Here is a 21,074-nt window from a genome sequence, read left to right as displayed (position 1 = left end):
AGTTCCAAAGGAGGAACTTTCCAGAAGCACTTCTGAGGTCTACCCAGCCCATTTAAGGACAGCTACAGGAAATGAAAACATCTTCCTTTCTCCTGCTCCCCATTCTCCCTCTTCCCTCTTCCCACGCCATTCTCTCCTTTCCTGCCCCCATCTAACGCTGATAGCTGCCCCTCCCCCCCCCAGTTCTCTTGGTTTCAGCCATCCCACAAAGAATGTTGTCTTCCCTCACCCCCTCAAAAGATTTGATAGTAGTTTTTGAAGCAGAAAATTCAAGGCTGAGGTAATCAATCTGGGAATAACAGGCCTGTGCAATGAGTAGGTCCAGCTCCAAGCAATTCTGACTTGATCATTCAGCATGCATAGAGTGATTGTCTACAATGTCACAGGCAATGGCCTAGATGCTGGGGACACGTAAACATCTCTGTGTGTGTGTGTGTGTGTGTGTGTGTGTGTGTGTGTGTGTGTGTGTGATCATATATCTTATCAAAATAATGTTTCATTAAATAATTTCTCAGAGCCTCTTTTGTACAAATAACAAATCCACGTATTTATTGTTTTAACATCTACATAGCACTCCATTGTAAAAACACACCACAATGTGTACCCCCTTTATTATGATTGTTTAAAAACCAGCCTCATTCCCTTTGCATACCACCATGTGGAACGACTTGGGTAGACCTGGTATAACCTGGCTGGGGGCGTTCTAGTACTTGTCCCCTCCATGAGAGTGGGGAGACAGGCAGCTTCCAGGGCTGGTTCAGTCTGAGACACCTTCTACAGGTGGTCAAGTCCAGCAGCTGGGGTGCAGTGAAGAGCCCTGTGGCCCTGTGACATGACTGAGTTCACACTTGGACTGGCTCCCACCATCCTCCAGTGCACGGGAAATCACCTGGATTTATATTGTCCAAACACATTGCCGCCGCTGGAGCAGCAGCATCCTGTGTCTCGGATCCCTAGGCTACTGAATAAACAGAGGAAGAAAGACACTTAAGATTGTGAAATAAGAAGCCAGAGGGGTGTGTGTGTGTGTGTGTGTGTGTGTGTGTGTGTGTTCATACACTGCTGCACAGAGCTGGAGACAGTGAATCCTTGCTCCTTAGTTTTGGGCAGCACACGTGTTTTAGGTAGCTAAAGGACACAGTAAAAACTCTTGCTTCATACTCCTTCCCATTATCAGGCCCCAGTCTCCTCGTTTGAAGCTGCTAATGAATACACAGTCTGAACACTCAAGTTCAGTCTCCCCGAGACACCTTCTCAGGCACCGCAGTCACCCCGAGGCCGGGGCATTCCTCACAGTTTCTTATCTGGGTGGTAAAATCAGGACGCCGCCTAATTGGTTGCTGACTCTCTCTGGTAAATGAAGGAGGTTTCTGTTTTAAGAAAGAGTGAGACTTCTCAGCCGTTGATTCACTGCCCACGGGGAGCCTGCGGAGCCGAAGCTTCCTCTCGGTGGAGATTTGCATACAACATCCACTTCCTGCTTCGCAGCCTGCTCCACCGCTTACCTGGACCTGGAGAGGGCGAGGGAGGTCTGAGCGGCCCAAGGTGGAGCCCCGGAGCAGAGCCAGCGACCACCCCCCGGGCCTGCCTGTCTGCAGCGGCGATCGGAGGTGAGTGATCTCACTGCTACCTGCGTCGACCTCCTTAACCACGGACGGGCTTTCCAGTCCACTGCCTTCTCCTCTGCCAGAGTGTTCTGGCCTCGCTTTCCTCCGCCCTGTCTCTCCACCTTTACCTTGTTCATCTGGAGACCAGCTTTGAGCTGAGACCAGCCCGAGCTCCAGGAGGAAACGTGGCTCTGGTTTAGTGTTTCAGGCAGGCCGAGCTGAGGTTAACTCTTTACTGAGATGAGAGGAGCACACGACTACCAGCTACTCCTAGTGTCTCCTCGAGTTTCCAAATCAAGAAATCAAGCTAACCATGGTGAGTTCAGGACTAGCCTGGGCTACTAGCAAGAGCCCGTCTTTTAAACAAATCAAACTTTCTCCGAGGAGGGAGCCATGGTAGCAAGGACTAAGTAATTGGCTTCCAGCCACAGACACGTCAGTGACAGAGCGGGAAGGCCAACTCCCATTTTTTTCTTTCTCCTGGTTTTATGCTGGGGGAAAAAGAAAACATCAGCACGTTCTTGGCTCAGGAAGTGCTCGACACCGCCCCCCGCCCCCCTCCATTCTCCTTAGCCAGGCATTTGCTGGTTCTGGACAGTGCTGGGGGACGCCAGGGGAGAAACGCTGATCTTAGAAGCCGCCTTCTTATGACTTCCTAGTTCATGGTGGCCTATTAGACTACGAAGTGAGTGAAAAAGAGACGAAATTAATAATTTCAAAAGAGGTCAGAAAACTTGGTTCCAAGTTCTCCCTCCACTTTGTGTGGGTCCATCTCTTAGGCAATTCTCTTTGGCTCCCAGAAGCCTGGATTTCTTCATCTGCGGTGTGTGTGTGTGTGTGTGTGTGTGTGTGTGTGTGTGTGTGTGTACTAACATGATTATGTCTAAATTCCTTTCTAACCAAACAAGGCCAGGGCAGTCCCGGAAGGGTACCATAATGGGTGGTCTTAGAAGACATGTTTTGTTTACTGATTATTACACATATAAATTTTACCTCTGCTACTAGTCCATTAGGAAGGCCTTTGCTTCTTCCGTTTTTTTCCAGCCCCCAGGACCTGGCATGCCATCAAACATGTAGAGGTACTCGGGCTCCTTGCACATAAACTTTTAAAGAGTTTTTCGTTCCCCTCATCTGCTTTCCAGGCCGAAGGTAGGAGCAGCTGTCAGGGCACGTAGCTTGTGGTGGGCTGGGGGTGGGGGTGTCAGCTGCGGCTCTGCAGGGGGGCTGCCCTCAATCCAGCCATCATTTTTGGCTTTAACCACATAGGGGGAAATGGGATTTCTCGAATTTAGCTCATGTCCCATGTGTTTGCTGAGAGTCAAGGCCGGCTCCAGGGTTGGCAGCGGATCCTGCTTCGGAGGCCAGGAGCTGGAGCAGGAAGGCACTCCTGGCTCCAGCAGTCAGTGTGTGGGCCTTTAATGGGAGGGGAGAGGGACCAGTGAGACACATCCTAACACCATGTAAGGCTGGTGACTGCGATTAGAGCCGTTATTAGATGGCGGATCCACCGGGTCCTTAACCTTTTCCAAACCACTGCTTTTAAAAAATTATTACTGTTTCTTTTGAGAAATTACTGTCAGTAGGAGTTGTAGCTGGAGAATTTTTCTCCAGCTCCCGCCACCAAGTCCCGCCAGTCCCAGAGCCCACTTATAAAATAAACACACAAACTCTTACATTATTTAAACTGCTTGACCATTAGCTCAGGCCTATCATTGTCTAGCTCTCACTCTTATATTCAGCCCATTTCTATTAATCTTTACTTTGCCACATGGCTCGTGGCTTACCGGGACCTTCCCACGCAGCTTGTCATGGTGGCGGCTGGCAGTGTCTCTCTCTCAGCCTTCCACTTCCCAGAATTCTTCTCCTTGTCCCGCCTATACTTACTGCCTAGCCAATGGCCAATCAGTGATTTATTTACTGACCAATCAACAACACATTTGACATACAGACCATCCCACAGCAAGGAGTCCCAACAGGTTCTGGCTGAGAGGACAGCAGATTTGGGGCTTTGGGTATTGCTAAACTCTCTGTAGGGTATAAGGCTCCAGTATAGGCCCTGTGGTGTTTGTAGATGGTTCTCGGTATTCTGGAATAAGGGTACCAGACTTCCAACATATTTTGCTTGTGGCGAGTTCCTGAGTCTTATTTTAAATCTGAAGCATTATCTTCTAAACCAGGGCAGCAGCTCTGTGTGGCTGCCCGCCTTGCTTTGATGGGTCAAGGCTCCACCACAGCCCTTCTTAATCTGGTGCTCTTCTTCCCAGTCACTCCACAAGTGTGAGGAGACGGGTGATGCAGCCGTTCTGATGTGTTCCCTGCGCAGGGCTGGCTAGGCAGGAGTCTGGACAGGATGCTGGAGGGAAAGCTTCCTCGCTCAGGGAGTCTCAGAGGTACCAAGATAAAGTGTTCAAGCCCGCACCTCCAAGGATGAAGGCATTAGTGACTTTCAGATAAACTGGAAATTAAAAGAAGAGGAGAAAGTCATATTTCCAGGCATCGTTTAGCAGGCATTCAGGAAGATAGATGATGGCGGAGTGGTTTGTCTAAATTAAATCAATGTTTTACACGTTGCAGAATGGAAATCTCAGATAGATCCTGAATTCAAATCGTTTTCTGCTGCAGGCAGTTTTAGGTTCACCTTTAAAAACATATATATATGGAGGCGGCCCGGTTCCAGTTCCTTTCCCATCCAACTAAATGACCCCTGATGTTTGATCCTATTTCCTTATCAAAACAGTCCAGCTGGCTCTCCACAAGAAGCAGCCGATGGTTGGAATCTAGAAGCTGTCCCCCAGGCCTCTCCTGTTTCTCCTCAATGCTTTGTCACCCAGATATTTTTAGTTCAGGAAACACAGGGTTCCTTCTCCCTCTCGAACAGTCCTTGTCTCCTTCCCGGCATGCCTCCTTAGAGCCCATGTGTGCTCCAGCCTCAGAGCTCTGCTCACTCCGCTGGTGTACATGTGTGCATGCAGGTGTGCACACGTAGACCTTCTTGGAGGTCTACCAGCGGAGGACGGGTGGACTGTCATGCATGTGGCATCCTCAGCATGCGGCCACTTTGGCTTGATTCCCTGATGATACTGCTGAGTGGATGGGTGGGAGGCCCTCACACGACCTTTCCTCCTCTCGTGCCCAGCAGACCTAGTCTACACGGGGTCTTGGCAAGTCCCTGAGTGGTGAAGGAAACTTGGCTCCTGTACCCAGCCTTCCACACTCTTCCTTTCCTCTCCAAGGGGAAACAGGTCCCACTCTCATCTCAGAACTTTTCCTGAGTTGTCCGCCTAGACATCCTGGACACTGGCCCACCCTGCACATTCCTGCCTTTGTCCTGTGACGATCCCATCGACCCTTCCCGCACCTGTAACACGTGTAGATTACAAGGTCCTTCTCCCACAGCAATAGCCCTTCCCTTCTCATCCTTCCTGCCCCTTCCCCTTCATTCTGTGACCTGAACTGAATTAGGAATCACACATAGGAGCTTCAGAAAGACCACCTATGTGAAGCAAGCAAAAAAAAAAAAAACAAAAAAAAACAAAAAACAAAAAACCAGACAAAGCAAACAATGGCAACAAAAGCTCCTGAGCTGGCCTGAGGTTGTTTCTCTAAATGTTTTTATTAGCAGCTCTCAATGTGGTAGGCAGTCTGTTCCCAGAAGTCTCCCTCCACACCACGCAGCTCAGCACTGGAGTCCCAAGGCCACTTCCGCAAGTCAGAGCAGAACATAATGACTGCCCTCAGCCTGATGTGAGTCTTTCTGTACAAAGTCCAGCAAATGCCCCCGTGTCTCCACAGCTTACACCGCCTCAGAGCCTCTGGCAAACCCTAATGGAACAACTTCTCTCTCAGGGAAATTCTGCAAGTAAGCTTGGAAGTGTTTGCTCACTGGAGTTTGAATCTGAGCTGACCGGTTCACCCCAAACCAGGCTTCCACTGACCAAACCAACCTTCTGGTAATTTGCATACATTTTGGCAGTAGACAAAGAAATTCATGAGTTTACAGATATTTCTAAAGATCTGTGATTTTTAGAGGCACTTAAAAAAAAAAAATTACTCTTTCGGGGCTGGCAGGATGGCTCAGCTTGTAAAGGTGCTTGCCACCAAGCCGACAGCCTGGGTTTGATCCCTGGGATCGATCGACAGGGTGGAAAAGGGAGAAGAGACTCCTGCCCAATTGTCTTCTGACCCGTGCATGGGTGCCATGGCAACATACCACACACACACACAAAAAAAACATAAAAAGAAAATTTAAATTATTCCCTAGAGAGTAAAAAATACCTCGAGAATCTGTAATTGCAAGTATCTGGTCCAAATTGGATTTCAGAATCCTCCCAACTACAAATGTATATATTTGTTTATTATGGCCACCTGAAATATTCATGCTATATATCTCTAGGACTTTTCAACCCTATCAGTAACCCAAACAGTATTTTTAAAAAATAACAAAAGAAATTCAGGACTGGAGTCAGATCCCCAGAACCCACGGAAAAGCCTAGAATCCCAGTGTTCTGGCGACAGAGACAGAGAATGCCCAGAGTAAGGTGGCCAGCCATACTACCCATGAAGTCGAGGCGAGAGAGATCCTGCCTCCATACATAAGGTGGAGAGTAACTGAAGAAGGTACATGGTGTCGGACCCTGCAACTGAGGGAAACACCTGATTTTCACCTTGGCCTTCACAAGCACACACACATGTACCCCCCACACAAACCAACATACACACATACATATTTAAAAAAAAATATCCAGCCTGATATAGTGGTGAGTGCCTGTAACCTCAGCACTTAGGAGGTAGAGGCCGGAGGATCAGGATTTCAAGGCCAGGCTGGGCTCCACAAGACCAAACCCCAATCCAATCAGTTGGTGATCAGCTCGTCTTGAATATTTAGGAGCTGCTGGGGCATTTATTAATTACTCAAGCTGCTCACTCCTGCCCTTCCTCTGTTCCTTGCTCTACTATTTGTCTTCTTCCAGGGACACAACTCCTTCATTAAATCCCATCCGTCCTTGCCTCAGAGATGTCCCCTGGAAGCTGTCCCCTTCCCAGCTGCATCTCCATTTATCATTGCCCTTTGTTTGTGCTCTGTCATCCAGGTTTCAATTTATTTTGAATTCAGTTTATGATTAAAATTTAATGAGATCCAATCAAGTGCTTTTTTTTCAAATCAAGATGCCTCTGCAGTCTGGGCGCACCCTCCATTGTAGTGGCGTGAGGGAAAAACACCCAGGCTTCCCCCTGTGGTGCCTGACTGAACACTGGAGGTGTGGTCCAGGCCCCTCCAGGTCAAGGTGAATACTCTGGAAGCGACTTATCCCAGAGTCGCTAGTGGTTCCTGGGCGGCTGCTCGTCCTTCAGTCAGTGCAGACTGCTCAGCGCGCAGGCCCTGGGGCTGAACTGCTGCTACTGGCCATAGGACCTTGAGGAAGTTCTTTAACCTTCCTGTACCTCAGTTTCCCCGTTATAAAACAGAACCGAGAACAGCACCCATCAACTCAGGTCACAGCGAGGACTAAATGAGTTACTGTGTATAAAAATCCTTGTAACTATTCTACATATAACAACCATTCAGTAAATATTAACGGGAGACAGGTAAGAGAGGGCAGAGTTTCCTAACCACATCCATTTTATTACTTTTGCATTTTGCTACATCAGCATAAGCTTTATCAGCAGTTGGTGAACTGTAGCCCGCAGGCCAAAAGGTAGCCCATGAGGTCTTTCTCTACTAGTCTAGTGCTAAGAATCATTTTTATATTAATTAAAATTACTGATTTTCAGTTGTGTGTCGGGGAGGGTGTGTGCACGTGTGCATGTGAGTGCAGTTGCCTGTGGTGGCCAGAGGCACCATCCCTCTGGACCTGCAGTTACCGGTTGTTCTAAGCCATCCATCGTGGATGCTGGCTACAGAATGCAGGTCTTCTGCAAAAACAGTGTGCGTGCCTAACCATTGAGCCGTCTCTCCAGCCCCTATCTCTTTTAAAGGGTTGTTAAAACAACAACAACAGAAGTTGTGAGGCAGTAGGAGATGGCTGAGTGGGTAAGAGCCTTGCTGTGCAAGCATGAGGATCTGAGTTCAAGTCCCCAGACCCCATGGGAAAAGATGTGCATGGCTGTGCATGCCCGTAACCCAGTGCTGGGGGTCAGAGACTGGTGGATCCTACCACCTCACCTGCCAGTCAGCCTAGGTTCAGTGGGGGACTCTGCCTCAGGGGAATAAAATAAAAACAACTTCTCTGTCTTCTGTGGGTACACACCTGCACACACACACACACACACACACACACACACACACACACACACCCCACAGTGAAATACAAGGAAGACAACATATGAACCACAAAGCAGAAAGGATGTGCTGTGTGGCCCTTTGTTGGGAAAATTTGCCAGCCCTGGATCTCGATGGTTTGTGGAAACTGCTGGGAGAGCCTCTGGTGTGGCTTTGGCAAAGCTCTTGAATGTGTGTCGTAGAATAGCAGAGTGGTACCTCTCACCCTGCCTGTGGCCCAGGACCAGATGAGCAGATGTCACTCAAACGTGGTGGAGTCCTCTCATGCACACACGCTCGCTGGTCACACAGCTACAGTCTCCATACATTAGGTTTCGGGTGACACTCTTAGTAGCTGGTACACCTGCAGGCATGGCATCTAGAAGAACTATTCCAAAGCCAAGTCTCTCGCTGGATTAAAATTAACTTAAGAATTGGATGTGGACCAGGCTCTGCATTGGGCATGCTGTACCATTTTAGCCTCATAACACACCTATAGGACAGAGTTGCTATTCCTTCCTTTTTGTAGATGAGTCAAAAGAGGCCTGGAGGGGTTAAGTGACTTTGTCATGGTCCTAACATTTAATTACACAGCTGGTAGGGAAGCAATCAAAATCCAGAAGTCTGCATCCAGAAGCAGTTAAGTTCTGTGTGTATCTCACACCTGAGAAATACATGTTGATTCAGGGCAAGGCCACGTGTAAGTCAGATCCACAGTGAACTGTGAGCATGCCAGTAGGTCCTTTTGCTTCTGTCCTGAGAGAGACTTGCTTCTCAAACAGGAAGGGGAAGGAAGCTGTCTGACGGACATGCAAGAAGGGAGGCCAGGATGACCAGAGGGACAGAGGTCCTGGTGGGATCGTAAAGGTACTGTGAAGGCTAATGGGCCCCTTTCTGAGATTCTGTGAGTAAAGGTATGAGACACAGTAGGAAATGGATGTTGGGAACGGATCTGAGTGGAGCTGACCGCAGCCCAAGGAGACTGGCTGGGCTGTGTGCAGAGAAGGCGGGAGCGAGGAGTGTGAGCAATTCTGTGAAAGGTAAACCAGGGGCACACATCCTCAGGGGGTGTCTTTGACTGTCCCAAAGCCAGTCCTGCTGGGGCTGCGGGAGGCAGAGGATAACAGCCTCAGACCTGGGAGGGAAAAGGGAAGCTAGAGGTTTGGGGAGAGATGGAGAAACTGACAGAGATGAGGAGGATGGAGAGGGCTGGAGAGCTGGCTCAGTGATGAGAGGCTGCCGCCTGAGCAGAGGACCCAGGTTCAGTTCCCAGTACCTACGTGGTGGCTCATCATCACCTGTAACTCTAGTTCCAGGGGATCCAATGTCCAATTCTGACCTCCCGTGTCACCAAGGCACAGATGTGGCACCAAACATATAGACAGGCAAAACACTCATACACATGAAAAAAAAATAATTTAAAACAAAGACTCCGCACTTGACCCCTGCACTCAGGAGGCAGAGGGCTATATCAAGCCCAACCTGGTCTATGTAGAGTTCCAGGGCAGCCACGGATACACAGTGAGACCCTCTCTCACAAAAGAAAAAAGAAGAGGGAGTCCAAATACAAGAGCTGGAAATACAGTGCAGCTCTCGGCCCAAAGTGGGCGAGCCACACTCCCAAGAGAAGTGCTTCTGTCTTTGGAGTCGGAGCAGAGGGCATGTGAACCCTGCCATGTGCCTAACTGTGGCTGTTCACTGGGGCAGTCGTTCTCCGTGGCAGTCATTCTCCGTGGCCGTCATTCTCTGTGGCCGTCATTCTCCGTGGCTGTCATTCTCCGTGGCAGTCATTCTCCGTGGCAGTCATTCTCCTCTGTGGCAGTCGTTCTCCGTGGCAGTCGTTCTCCGTGGCAGTCATTCTCTGTGGCAGTCATTCTCCTCTGTGGCCGTCATTCTCCGTGGCCGTCATTCCCTGTGGCAGTCATTCTCCTCTGTGGCCGTCATTCTCCTCTGTGGCAGTCATTCTCCATGGCAGTCATTCTCCGTGGCCGTCATTCTCTGTGGCCATCATTCTCCTCTGTGGCAGTCATTCTTCGTGGCAGTCATTCTCCGTGGCCGTCATTCTCTGTGGCTGTCATTCTCTGTGGCAGTCATTCTCCGTGGCAGTCATTCTCTGTGGCAGTTGTTCTCCGTGGCAGTCATTCTCTGTGGCAGTCATTCTCCTCTGTGGCCGTCATTCTCCATGGCCGTCATTCCCTGTGGCAGTCATTCTCCGTGGCTGTCATTCCCTGTGGCAGTCATTCTCCTCCGTGGCAGTCATTCTCCATGGCAGTCATTCTCCGTGGCAGTCATTCTCCATGGCAGTTGTTTGGTACCTAGCCTCTGTTTGCAGCTCAAGCCAGCCCCAGTGGGCACTCCGTTACTGTTTTTTGTATCTAAGGAGTTCACGGTCTCCTGGAGGTGGAGTGGGAGTCACGGTTGGCAATGGTTCTTCATCTTTGTGAACACCAGGTCAGTGGTGGAGTCTACATTTCTAACAGAGAGAGTCTGACAGGTAGATACACACTCAGTACAAATTAGAAAAGGGGCAGGCTATTCTGGGAAGTGAGTCCCACTTGCTCCCTTCCCAGAGATAACCACCATTCTAGTCTCCAGGAGATGACAGGCACATGTCCGGTCTTACGTCACAGAGAGCCATGTGGTCTTACGTCACAGCCATGTGGCACGATGACTTCTTTTATTTTTTTTTTAAACTTAATAATACATTTGGAGCTCTTTCCACTTCAGCTCGCATGGCACTTCCCTATTATTTCTGAAAGATGCAGTGCTCACTGTCCAGATCCACAACACTTCTGAAACGCAGAGCCATTCTGTCTCAGAGTCTTTGTGGCCTCGCTTGTCTTTATAGACTTCATTTGGCACGGTGTGCGCACTTCTCTGGAGAGGAAATTCTTAGAAGTGAAATGACTCTGTCGAGGGGCACAGACTTAGAATCCCCACAGTCCTTTCTTTCCCCTTGGCAAAGCATGGGAGAATCTGTTCACCCGAGGGACTCAAGAATCAGGCATGGAAGCCCTGCCCAGCATGGTCTCTAAGCTGGGCCTGGCATCTGCCCTGAGACTTCCAGAGGCATCCCAGCCAGAACCCCACCCACCAGGTTTCCTCCTAGCCTCTCCCTTTCCTCAGAGTGGGCCACAGCGTAGCAGGGGTGCTCTTATTCTTCAGCTCCGACAAGGCTCGGCTCTGCAGACTTGCTGAGTGGCCCCAGCCATGCAGGCTCCAGGGCTTCCAGGTGCTGACTGCAAGGTTTTCTGTCCGCTCAGAGGTCAGGGGCTTTCTCCAAGGTCATGGCTAGTTGAGCAGGGATTTTCTGCATCAGTCCAGACTTGCCTTGTGTCTGGACTGGAGTGCAGGCCACAGCAGGGTGAGAGTCACATGAATAGAACATGGAGCCAGCCTAGAAGAGAACAAGGAAAGTGGAGATGGTTAGCAGTGGCGAGATACTGGGTTGTTTTCCAAGAACAATAGTTTTACGACGTCTTACCGCAGTTAAAACTGCATCTTTGATAAACCTCTCTAATCTATGTGCATCTGCCGCCTGTGACTGCCAGGGAGGCTGGGCAGGGCTGACCATGTTCTCCCACTTCTGACCAGGGCCAGAGCTGGGAGGCTCCATGTCTACAGATGGCAACCCTGTCAGGGACCCACCCAGTTACAAAGCACTGCCTTACAGTAGACAGCGATCATTTATTCAGTCAGCAATCTTTACTGAGCGTCTGCTAGCACCAGGTGTGGTCATAGGTGTTGAGTCTAGGACTGTGGGTAGAAGCCTGACAAGTCATGTGTCATGAAATTATACCTTGGACGCAAACAGGATTAAATATTTACATTATATATCTTGATGGAATATGGAAGGTGGTAATAATTGCTGGAGAGGACGGAAAAACAGAGAAGGGGGATGGAAGAGAGAGGAGAGAGGAAACGCTTTACTAAGGGGGCCCAGGGGGACCTCACTGAGAAGGCGGCAGTTGAAGAGAGACCTTTGAGGAGAAAGGAAGAGAGCCGTGCAGTATTCGGAGAGAAAAGTATTCTAAGAGAGCAGCGAGTGCAAAGGCCCTGAGGTAGGTCCTCTGCCTCCCTGTGTGCTTTCTCTTGGATGGGATCAGGTGACTTGCAGGTGGCACATGCTGTCCAGCTCTTTAGGAATACTGTGATGAGCTTTCACTGTCTACTAGTCTCTCATCCTCTTTCATCTGCACTACTTGTAGGTATTTCAAAAGCAATTGTCACTGGGCTTATGCTTTGGGGGTGGGTTACTACTGTGGAGGAAGGGCTTGCTGTCTGTGTATTTAAACCCTGGGAGTCCATTTTCATTTTGTAGTGATTACTGACCCTATAGGTTTACTGAGAGGGTTTTCATTGCCAGGACAGGTTTATTTATTATCACCTGAGGGGCCATGTGCCCTTTCCAGACCAGTTCTAAGTCCTATGAAATGGCCACACTTGTCACCTGTGATATTAGCCTCCTTGTAGCCCCTGGCGGACCTCTGAGCTAGAAGAGTCAAATCCGAAACTTTGCTTTTGGTAGGAAGTCCTCCTCAGATGTCCACATTTGAAAACCCGGGGAGACTAGAGACATTTGCACCTGGAGTGTTTGAAATTTGAGCAGTGGATGGGAATCACGTGACAAGAGCTGGCAGAATGTCACCCTTGTGCTAGCTGGCTGGCTGGCCACCCCTCCGTCCCCCTCACACTCATCTGCGGGCTCACGGATGCTTGCAGGCGATCACACAGCACTGAGCCACCCTGGGGAGACATGGGAGAGCGTGATGCAGAGTGTATCCCGTTTTGTAGCTGTGGACAAATGATAAGGATAACAGGAAAAGGACGGTGTGCATCTAAAGACAGTAAAATGTTGGGCTCCTTTTTATCTTGGGTAGGTTCTTCGTCATCTTCACAAGTTCTAACCAAGTTAGAGGGTGGGATCTCTTCCAAGGGATGCACGCGTACAACAGCCTGGGAGAGGAGGCTAAGGGAAGCGGGAAGCATCCCGTGTGCCAGGAAGAGTACAAGGATTGCAGCAGCAAGGGAGTGAGAGATGAGTTTTGCTCCTCGGCTTAAATGATTCTCCTGCCTCAGCCTCCTTAATAATTGCAATTATAGGCACGTGCTAACGTGCCTGGCTTTCTGTAGACAGTTAAGCCCACTGGATAGGCACCAAAGCTCCAGCTCAGTAGCCGATGTTTGCCTGCTATGTGGAAAGCCCTGGGTTCCACCTACAAGCAAACTGCTGGCCTGCTCTGTGAAAGGGGAACATGGCAGTGCATGCTCTTCTTTTACTGCAGTGGGCGGGGTGTCAGGGACTACAAATTTCCAGTCTCTGAAAGCTGTCTTAAAACAATCATGTCTGTCCTCGGCGACTTTCGGCACTGTAGGCTCTCCGTACACGGTGGTGATGAAAGGCTACATGGATCCCAAGTCGGAATTTAAAACTCTGCGTACAGCCTTGTTCTCTCTAGTATCTGAAGTGTGCTGTGTACAAAGGGCCTCTGCAGAATCAACCACTGGGATTTCCCACACATGCTTGCTCTCTTACCACGCTTGCTCTGCGGCCTCCTGTGAACCCCCAGGGTCCCTACAGGACCCCATTTCCCAGGCTTTCCTCCATTTGCCCTACAGCTGGGCATCACAGCAACTAGCTAATGATTAGGCAGACAAGAGAAGCGTTTTCCCCTCCCCACTGTGTTAAGTCGATTTTGAGAGATAAAAGCAATATTGCTTGGATCCTGGGCTCTGCTCTGGGGTCCAAGGGGGGAGCTTGACAAGCCTTTAGTCATGGCTACCTTCGTTACAGGCACGGTGCCCAGAGGTAAATACATCCTCCAAATGACCCAAGTTGTTAAGTGGAAAATGTCACTATGACCTGTTTCAATGTGTTTAAGCTTGTGCTTTCTTTTTCTAAGAAACTTTTATTTAGTGTTATTAAGTTTAGTTTTTAAGTTTATTTAGTGTTATGAAGCAATAGCCAAGTGGGATAAAAAAATATATATAAAATTTAAGTTCAAAAGGTCAAACTCTTCATCACATTCCTCTCTTCCCTTAGTCTGTGTGTGTGTGTGTGTGTGTGTGTGTGTGTGTGTACATCACACACATGCACACGTAGCCACATGCATCTAGTCCTCTGTGCTTCTCGTACACGCAGTATTAGTCTCATGCACACGGTGTCCTGCTTCTCACTTTTTAAAAAAACAATCAACAGTGTGTCCTGGAGATTGCTCCACATCAGTTCCTGGGATTTTTTTTTTTTCATCATGCATTCCAAACACACAAAGTAGCCACTTTCTGATCATTTCTCTCTCCTCAATTTGTAGCAGTTGATGTTCACCCATGGTTTCTCCTTGCTGGTAAGCAGTTCCTGCCACACAACGACATCTGGTCATATTTCTTCAATTGCCTTCCAGATCAAATATCTTCGTAAACATTAGTGCCTTTCCCCGGAATGGAGAAGTAAACAACTTTCTGTGATCGGGCCCTGCAGACACAGTGGTGTCACACCACTGTTAATTTAAACCACATCCTGAACCAGGTCCTTTAAGGTCATAAAATGGGGACTCCAAGCACTGATCTATCTTCTGAGACTGTGGCATGTTTTCTCTTGTTCCAGAAACTAGAATGAACCGAAGCATTCCTGTGGAGGTTGACGAATCAGAACCGTTCCCAAGTCAATTGCTGAAACCAATTCCAGAATATTCCCTGGAAGAGGAATTGGAACCACCTGCTCCAAATACAAGGAACATGGCACCCAGCAGCTTGTCTGCACTCCAAGCCCCTCACCCTGCTTCAGGGGACCTTTGTCAGGCTCACCCTCCCCTGAAACTTGCAAATCACCAGCCTGTGTCACAACAGGTCACCTGCCTGCGCACTAAAGTCCTGGAGGAGAGTGAAGCCAGTTTCTTGAGAAGGCACCCCGATTCTGGCAACGGGCTTTGCTCCTGCTTGTCCGAAGCCAGCGAGCCTGAGTCTGAGTCTGTGCTTGGAGCCCTCCCTCCAGGGCACCGGTTTTCACTTATGGAAAAACGCCATAGACGCCTGGGATCTCAGCTTTCAGCAGCTTCTCCTGACACTGGCCACGACTCAGATAAATCGGACCCAAGTTTACCTAATGCTCTGGCAGACTCCTCCAGTGGTGGCCAAGAGACGATACCTCGGCCCCGGCCCCTCAGGAACAGAGCAGCCCCAGATGTGCCCACAATAGACACCGGATATGATTCCCAGCCCCAAGACGTCCTGGGCATCAGGCAGCTGGAAAGGCCGCTGCCCCTCACCTCCACATGTTACCTACAGGACCTTCCTGGGCCTCTGAGGTCCAGGGAGTTCCCTCAGTTTGAACTTCAGAGGCATCCAGCACATGCGCAGAGGCTGCCTCTCAGTCCTTCCCCACAGATTCCATGGAACTATCAATATCAGTGCCCTGGAGGGCCCTATCACCAGGCACCATGTAAGTGATCTTTATCCTTCTGGGCTTCTGGAGGTTCCGGGCTAGGGACTGAAGAAACGGCGCCTCACAGCACTGCCAGTGTCCCCAGACTAGCAGTAAGGGAGAGTGTTCTCAGGGGCAGGGTGTGTGAACATGCAGTTCGTTTGCCAGGGGGCCTTAGTAGGAAGCATTTTCTTGGCCAAGGCCCCCTTTCACCTAAATCTCCCTGTAGGAAACTTTCAGGACCAAGTGGATCCCTCTGTTGAGCAATTGAAACCTGCCTCGAGGCAGAGAGAAGATGCTGATTGATTTCTAGAAAATTCGTTTGTCCTAGTCTTTGGGGCTTCTTTCTGGGTCCTTCCTTTCCCTGGTCTTTTCCCATCAGGGTTGGCAGAGCATGTGGGCGGGACCGGGTGCCAGCTGAGTGCCAACCATAGCACAGGTGTGGTGGATTGCTTAAGTCTGAGTCACTGAGAACTTAACTTTGGTAAGCAGATGTTGTGTTTAGTTCTCAGAAGTCTCCAGGTTAGTTTTAAAAGCTGTTGAAATTCTACTTATCTGCCTGTAGTGATACTTTTTCTGATAACAGCAGTATGTGGGTGGATATTTCTTTTACCCAAATAGAATTCCCTATCAGGATTTTGATACATTTACCTCCAGTGGGTTTGTTTTTATAGATATATTTGCATGCATATCTAATATAAAATCCTTTCCAATGACACTGACTGTACTTTTTCCAGCAATGTTCTAAAATGTTGAATTGGGCTAGTGAGATGGCTCAGTGATTAAGGGGACTTGTGGCCAAGCCTGAAACCTGAGTTCCATCCCTGGGACCCACATGATGGATGGAGAGACATCTTGCAAACTGTCCTCTGGCTTCCACATGTGCACTGTGGCACCCAAGAGAGCGGGCACACACCACTCACACACACCAATGTAAAAACGAGATAAAATGTTTCAATGCTGAATTGTATTTCATTAGATATATTGCTAAGTTATCACTAACTTGTCCTCTGTTGTCAGACATTTAAAGTTTTTCCAGTTTTCTGGTCTAATAATCAATACTATGACAAACATTATTTTTATCTGCATTTCTGATTAACCCCTTAGATAAAGGTGCAGAAGTGTGAACACTTAGTCAAAGGCCTTGCAAGTCCCAAGCAGACAGGAGATTGCTTCATCATGATAGCAAAACAGCATTGACTCTGATAATGAGAGTCCAGGAAGATCTTCCCACTGGAAAGTTTTTTTCCTGTTGAAGCCTTTGGAGGTAAGCATTGCCCCCTTGGGCAGCCTCCTTTAAGGCAGACATGACCAAATGGGGACACTTCATCTCTCATGCCTAAGAGCTAGCTTTCCGTCACCGGCTCACCTTCCCCTTGCCCTCTGTATTATTTCTTCTGTTGAAGGGGGTTGGAAGGGACTCTTTGATTTTAAGAATGCGGAGAGATGAAGAAAGACAGACAGGAGAGAACTTGGGCTGGACATGGGAGTGCTTCACATACAAAATACAAAGAGCCGAAATGCGCATGAGACCTGTGCCACAAACAATGCTGGAGAAATGGGTCGGTGGTTCAAAGCATTTGCTGCTTAGAGAGGACCTGAGTTCAGTTCTCCTCACAACTGCCTGTAACTCAGCCCCAGGGCAATCCAATACCCTGATCTCCAAGGACACCTGCATTCACATACATGTGTATACAGTGTACACACACACACACACACACACACACACACACACACGCGTGCTGATTAAAAAAGAAACAATACATTTTATGTAACAATGGATGCCAAAATAAAAACCCTGCACAGCCTCAGTGTTAGTGGGTATAGGACAACGAACAGTTCAGACACTTTTGGTAAGAACAGGAATTGGTGCAATTCTGGAAGGCAATTTCATTACTTATCACAATTTTTTGAGTCCTCCCTTTTGGACATCAGTCTTACTTTTAGTAGTATATCCTATAGAAACACCAAACAAATAAAAATATACACAGACACATGTTTATTAAAACACTGGGCTGGAGAGATGGCTCAGCAGTTAAGAGCGTGTGCTGTTCTTGCTGGACCTGAGTTCAATTCCCAGTACCCATGTCAGGCAGCTCACAACGGCCTACAGCTGCAGCTGCAGGGGGATCTGATGCCCCTGGCTTCTGTGGGCACCTGCCTTCAAATGCATAAACACACATGCTGACACACGTGTTATTAAAAAAAAAAAAAAAAAAAAAACTGTTAAAAAGAAAGAAATCCCAAACCCTAAAACCAAACACAGCTGGTGGCCGCAGAGATGGTTCCCAGATTAAGAGTACTTGCCGCTCTATCCAGAACAACAGAGTGTCGGTCCCAGCACCCACATAATGAGCTGGGCATCCTATAAACACCTGCTCCAAGGGATCTGATGCTCTCTTTCTCGCCTCTGTGTATGCATGCACATGCATGCATGCACAAATAAACAACATATTTAAGCAAAACCTTGTATGAAAGTAAAAAAAAAAAAAAAAAAAACAACTGTCTATGACTAAAGGGCCAGAGCAGTAGAGCTGATCCCTGATTCAAGAGTGTAACTTCAGGATGGTATGAAAGGATGGATTGGGCAGAGACCGGAGGGAGCCACAGTGCATGATCAGCTCCAGATCTGGGGGGAAACAGCACATCAGTCGCAGGGTGCTCTGCGGCAAAGGTAATGATGCTGAGGGCGTTAGGTACAGTAAATACACTTCAGCCTGCCATCTCAGTTTATAATGAGTGTATTGAGACACAGATTAACGTAGGCTGAAGAGCACCTGCATGCTATGATTTATTTATTCAAGTGGTCTGCTTGTTCCCCGTTGTATAGCATAAAACAGTGTATGTATTCTGACATAAAAAGGATTAAGGCAGAAAGCAAGATACAGAGTTGATCCCATACATGTTTATTCAAAAGGAAACTACATATGTTTATATACACCTTTAAAAGTCCTGAAGGATTGCACCAGTTATTAACAGGAGAGAAAGTAAGGGTTAAGAGGGAACAGGGGTATTTTTCCTTGTAATCTTATATAGTTTTGCTAACTTTAAATAGCAAACTATTCCTATAATTAAAAGATAAATAAAAATCGAAAGGAAGAAAAAAGAATGCATAAAACCTGAGCGTGCCTTAGTTCATGCTGCATATCCTTGACCCCCTTTCCTGAGAGCCCTAACCACAGGGAAGGTATCGGGGTGGCCGAGTGCTTAAGGTTCTCTGCAGGACACTGCAGCCCTGGAATATTAATGATGTGCCTAGCAGGAAGGCTCCTGGGAGGGTGCTCCGAGGACTAAATGAGATAATGCATTAAAGGCTCTAGGAAAAGTGACTGGCTGCTAGCAGGTTCTCAGCACTGGCTGCTCTTAGTTTTCCTGTGATCTGGAAATGGATCCCACCGCCCAGCACTGTAGAGGACGCCTTCACTTTCAGATCCCTCTTGCTGGCATGGATTTCAGACATTCAGGACAGATATACAAATTTGCAGTTGCATGTCAGGGTTATAACTGCACTTAATTGCCAACAAAATCACTTCAAAAGAGCTGTTCACCTGAGGGAGGCTGTGCTCTGGAAACCATGGCTACGTGGCTCCACTCAGCTTTAGAAGAGCATTACTTCCTTGCCTGTTAATGAATATATAAATAAATAATGATCACCATGCAAATGGTGTGTCTTTGCATTTTGCAAGTTAAAGCAAAAGTAACATTACTGGTCACCTTTTTCATGTTAAAAAAAAAAAAAAAAAAGCCCAAAGCAAATGAAAACAAGAGCTGAAACAGCCTAGAATTTTCTTCAGCACAGCTCCGGAAGTTGGCCTCTGTTGTCTTAAGAACCCTTCCACTGAAGGTCACCAGATGAAGCTTGTGTAAGCAAGCCAATCAAGCCCGCAACACAAATCTATTTGGGCCAAAGACGGACTGAGATCTAATGAGCCCTTATGCTTTATACAGTTTTTGTTTCCTTTATTAAGGAGACAGAATACGGCATGTGGGCACATGCTCCCATGGACCAAAGCGGGCTGGGGGGAAAGAGGGCACATGTGACTGTTTGTATGCTAGAATGCATGCACAGTTAAAGCAAGGAAAAAATAAACCAGATGGAAGCAATGATAAAGGAAGGAGTTGCCTTGCAGGAGTCCCAGCTGCTTACAGCTGTGGGAGTTCTTCTAACAGTTTATGTTGGCCATTTTGTTTCCTGGATAAACTGATTGCATTTTATCATGATGTTTTTTGACAACTTGAAAATCCAATTTTATTTTCTCTCTCATAAGCTCTTTTACTACCATTCTTAATAAGGAAGAAAAATGTTGACTGTTTTCCCTGATACATGGAAAACCTCATTTAAGGCTTGGTTTACAATTCCAAGTGGAAAGAGCCCAGTGACATGAAAACTGTCTGTACTGAGGCCAAGCGGCTCACAAGGCTGACAAACAGCACTCGGTGCTGGGTGCTCATTTAAGATTGTGCAAGCTTTTCATTTTTTGCTGTTTTCATGTTGTGCTCAACACTGCCTCGGAACCGAGGAGTTACTATGCTAGCAAGTCATTTGTCTATCACATCACCCACCTTCCGTCTCCTACAGAATAAACTCCCTTGATGGAATTTTAGGCATAGGAGAGAAGTCTGTGGGAAGCTATTTTTGAGCAGTGATTCTCAAGTAGGTGGCTGCTGATTTGTATGCCTTCCCTTCTCACACACTGACTAGTGTGGGTTTGTGTTGAAAAACAGACACCTACAGACACACAGATTTCTCCCTGTCTCTATTTATCTTGAGCTGCATAAGGGAACTGTACCACATTTATCTTGGTTCACTATGTGCCTGGGAGTAGAGGGTCTATAAATATTTGTTGAATGAGTAAAAAGAAGAGTCTACCTTCTGGGGAAGGGAGAGACCTCTCATCATTGGTCGAGATTTTTGTGACATCAAGTCTTCGAAAGGCCATCTTTAATTGTGTGGTGGGAAAGGAAAGAAGGGAGGACCGTGAACTTGTAAATAGAACTTGCCCGTTCATTTATCAATTTACTAAGTAAAATTTGCCATGTTATCTGCTAGATAGCACTGCATAGATAGTACCAGACACAGGTGCGCAGACAGAAAGGAAGTAGAAATATGCACACACCGTGACAAAGGCATATATGCCACAAAGGAACTAGCCAGGGGCTGGAACGGCTGTTCATAGGCAGGCAGCCAGAGTGGGTCTCACTGAATGGACAGTTGAGCCGAAAACTAAAGAATGAGAATGCCAGAGAGGCAAGGAGACTGATGTTGCTAAGGTGCCAAGAACAAGGCCGTGGGCCAGAGGAGGTGGGGCAGGGAGACTGAGATGCCAGAGAAGACAGGATGCAAGGCCTGGATTCCATTCTGAGTCAGACTGTTCCTTCCGGGAAACAGAAAATCTAACTCTGTCATCCTGAGTAAAGCACCTAGACCAGTCCTCAGCATGGAGCTAGCAAGGCCTGGTCATGCTAGGGGAAGAGAATGATTACAAGTTGAGCATTGAGGTCTGGCAGTATGGCTCAGTGGGTAAGGGTGCCAGCCACTAAGCCTGACAACCTGTTTGATCCCTGGGACCCACATGGTGAAAGAGAGGACCAGTTCTCACACATTGTCCTCTGACCTCCAGGCATGCATGTGTGTATGTACTTATACACATCGACACAATAAAAGTTGCTTATTTACCTAATAAACTTACTTTTTAATTTGACTTTTCTATACAACTAGCCAAATTTCCTGGCAAAAACGGCCCAGGTTCCACATACAGAAGGAAAGGCTTACTTTGGTTGACCTTGT

General features: G+C 47.9%; 1 protein-coding gene across 1 annotated transcript in view; it reads left to right on the top strand.

The window, feature by feature from the left end:
- Positions 1-1,136: 1,136 nt before the first annotated feature.
- Traf3ip2 (TRAF3 interacting protein 2) overlaps positions 1,137-21,074 on the top strand; it is a 42,033-nt gene continuing 22,095 nt past the window's right edge. Inside the window, exons 1-2 of the mRNA XM_059272526.1 lie at positions 1,137-1,610; positions 14,471-15,304. Of these exons, the coding sequence (XP_059128509.1) occupies positions 1,358-1,610; positions 14,471-15,304 (1,087 nt within the window). The 5' untranslated portion in view covers positions 1,137-1,357. The remainder of the gene's footprint in view (positions 1,611-14,470; positions 15,305-21,074) is intronic.

Source organism: Peromyscus eremicus, chromosome 8b (genome assembly GCF_949786415.1).
Source record: "Peromyscus eremicus chromosome 8b, PerEre_H2_v1, whole genome shotgun sequence".
Classification (NCBI taxonomy): domain Eukaryota; kingdom Metazoa; phylum Chordata; class Mammalia; order Rodentia; family Cricetidae; genus Peromyscus; species Peromyscus eremicus.
The sequence above is the reverse complement of the archived record's forward strand: the minus strand, read 5'-3'. Positions and strand labels throughout refer to the sequence as shown.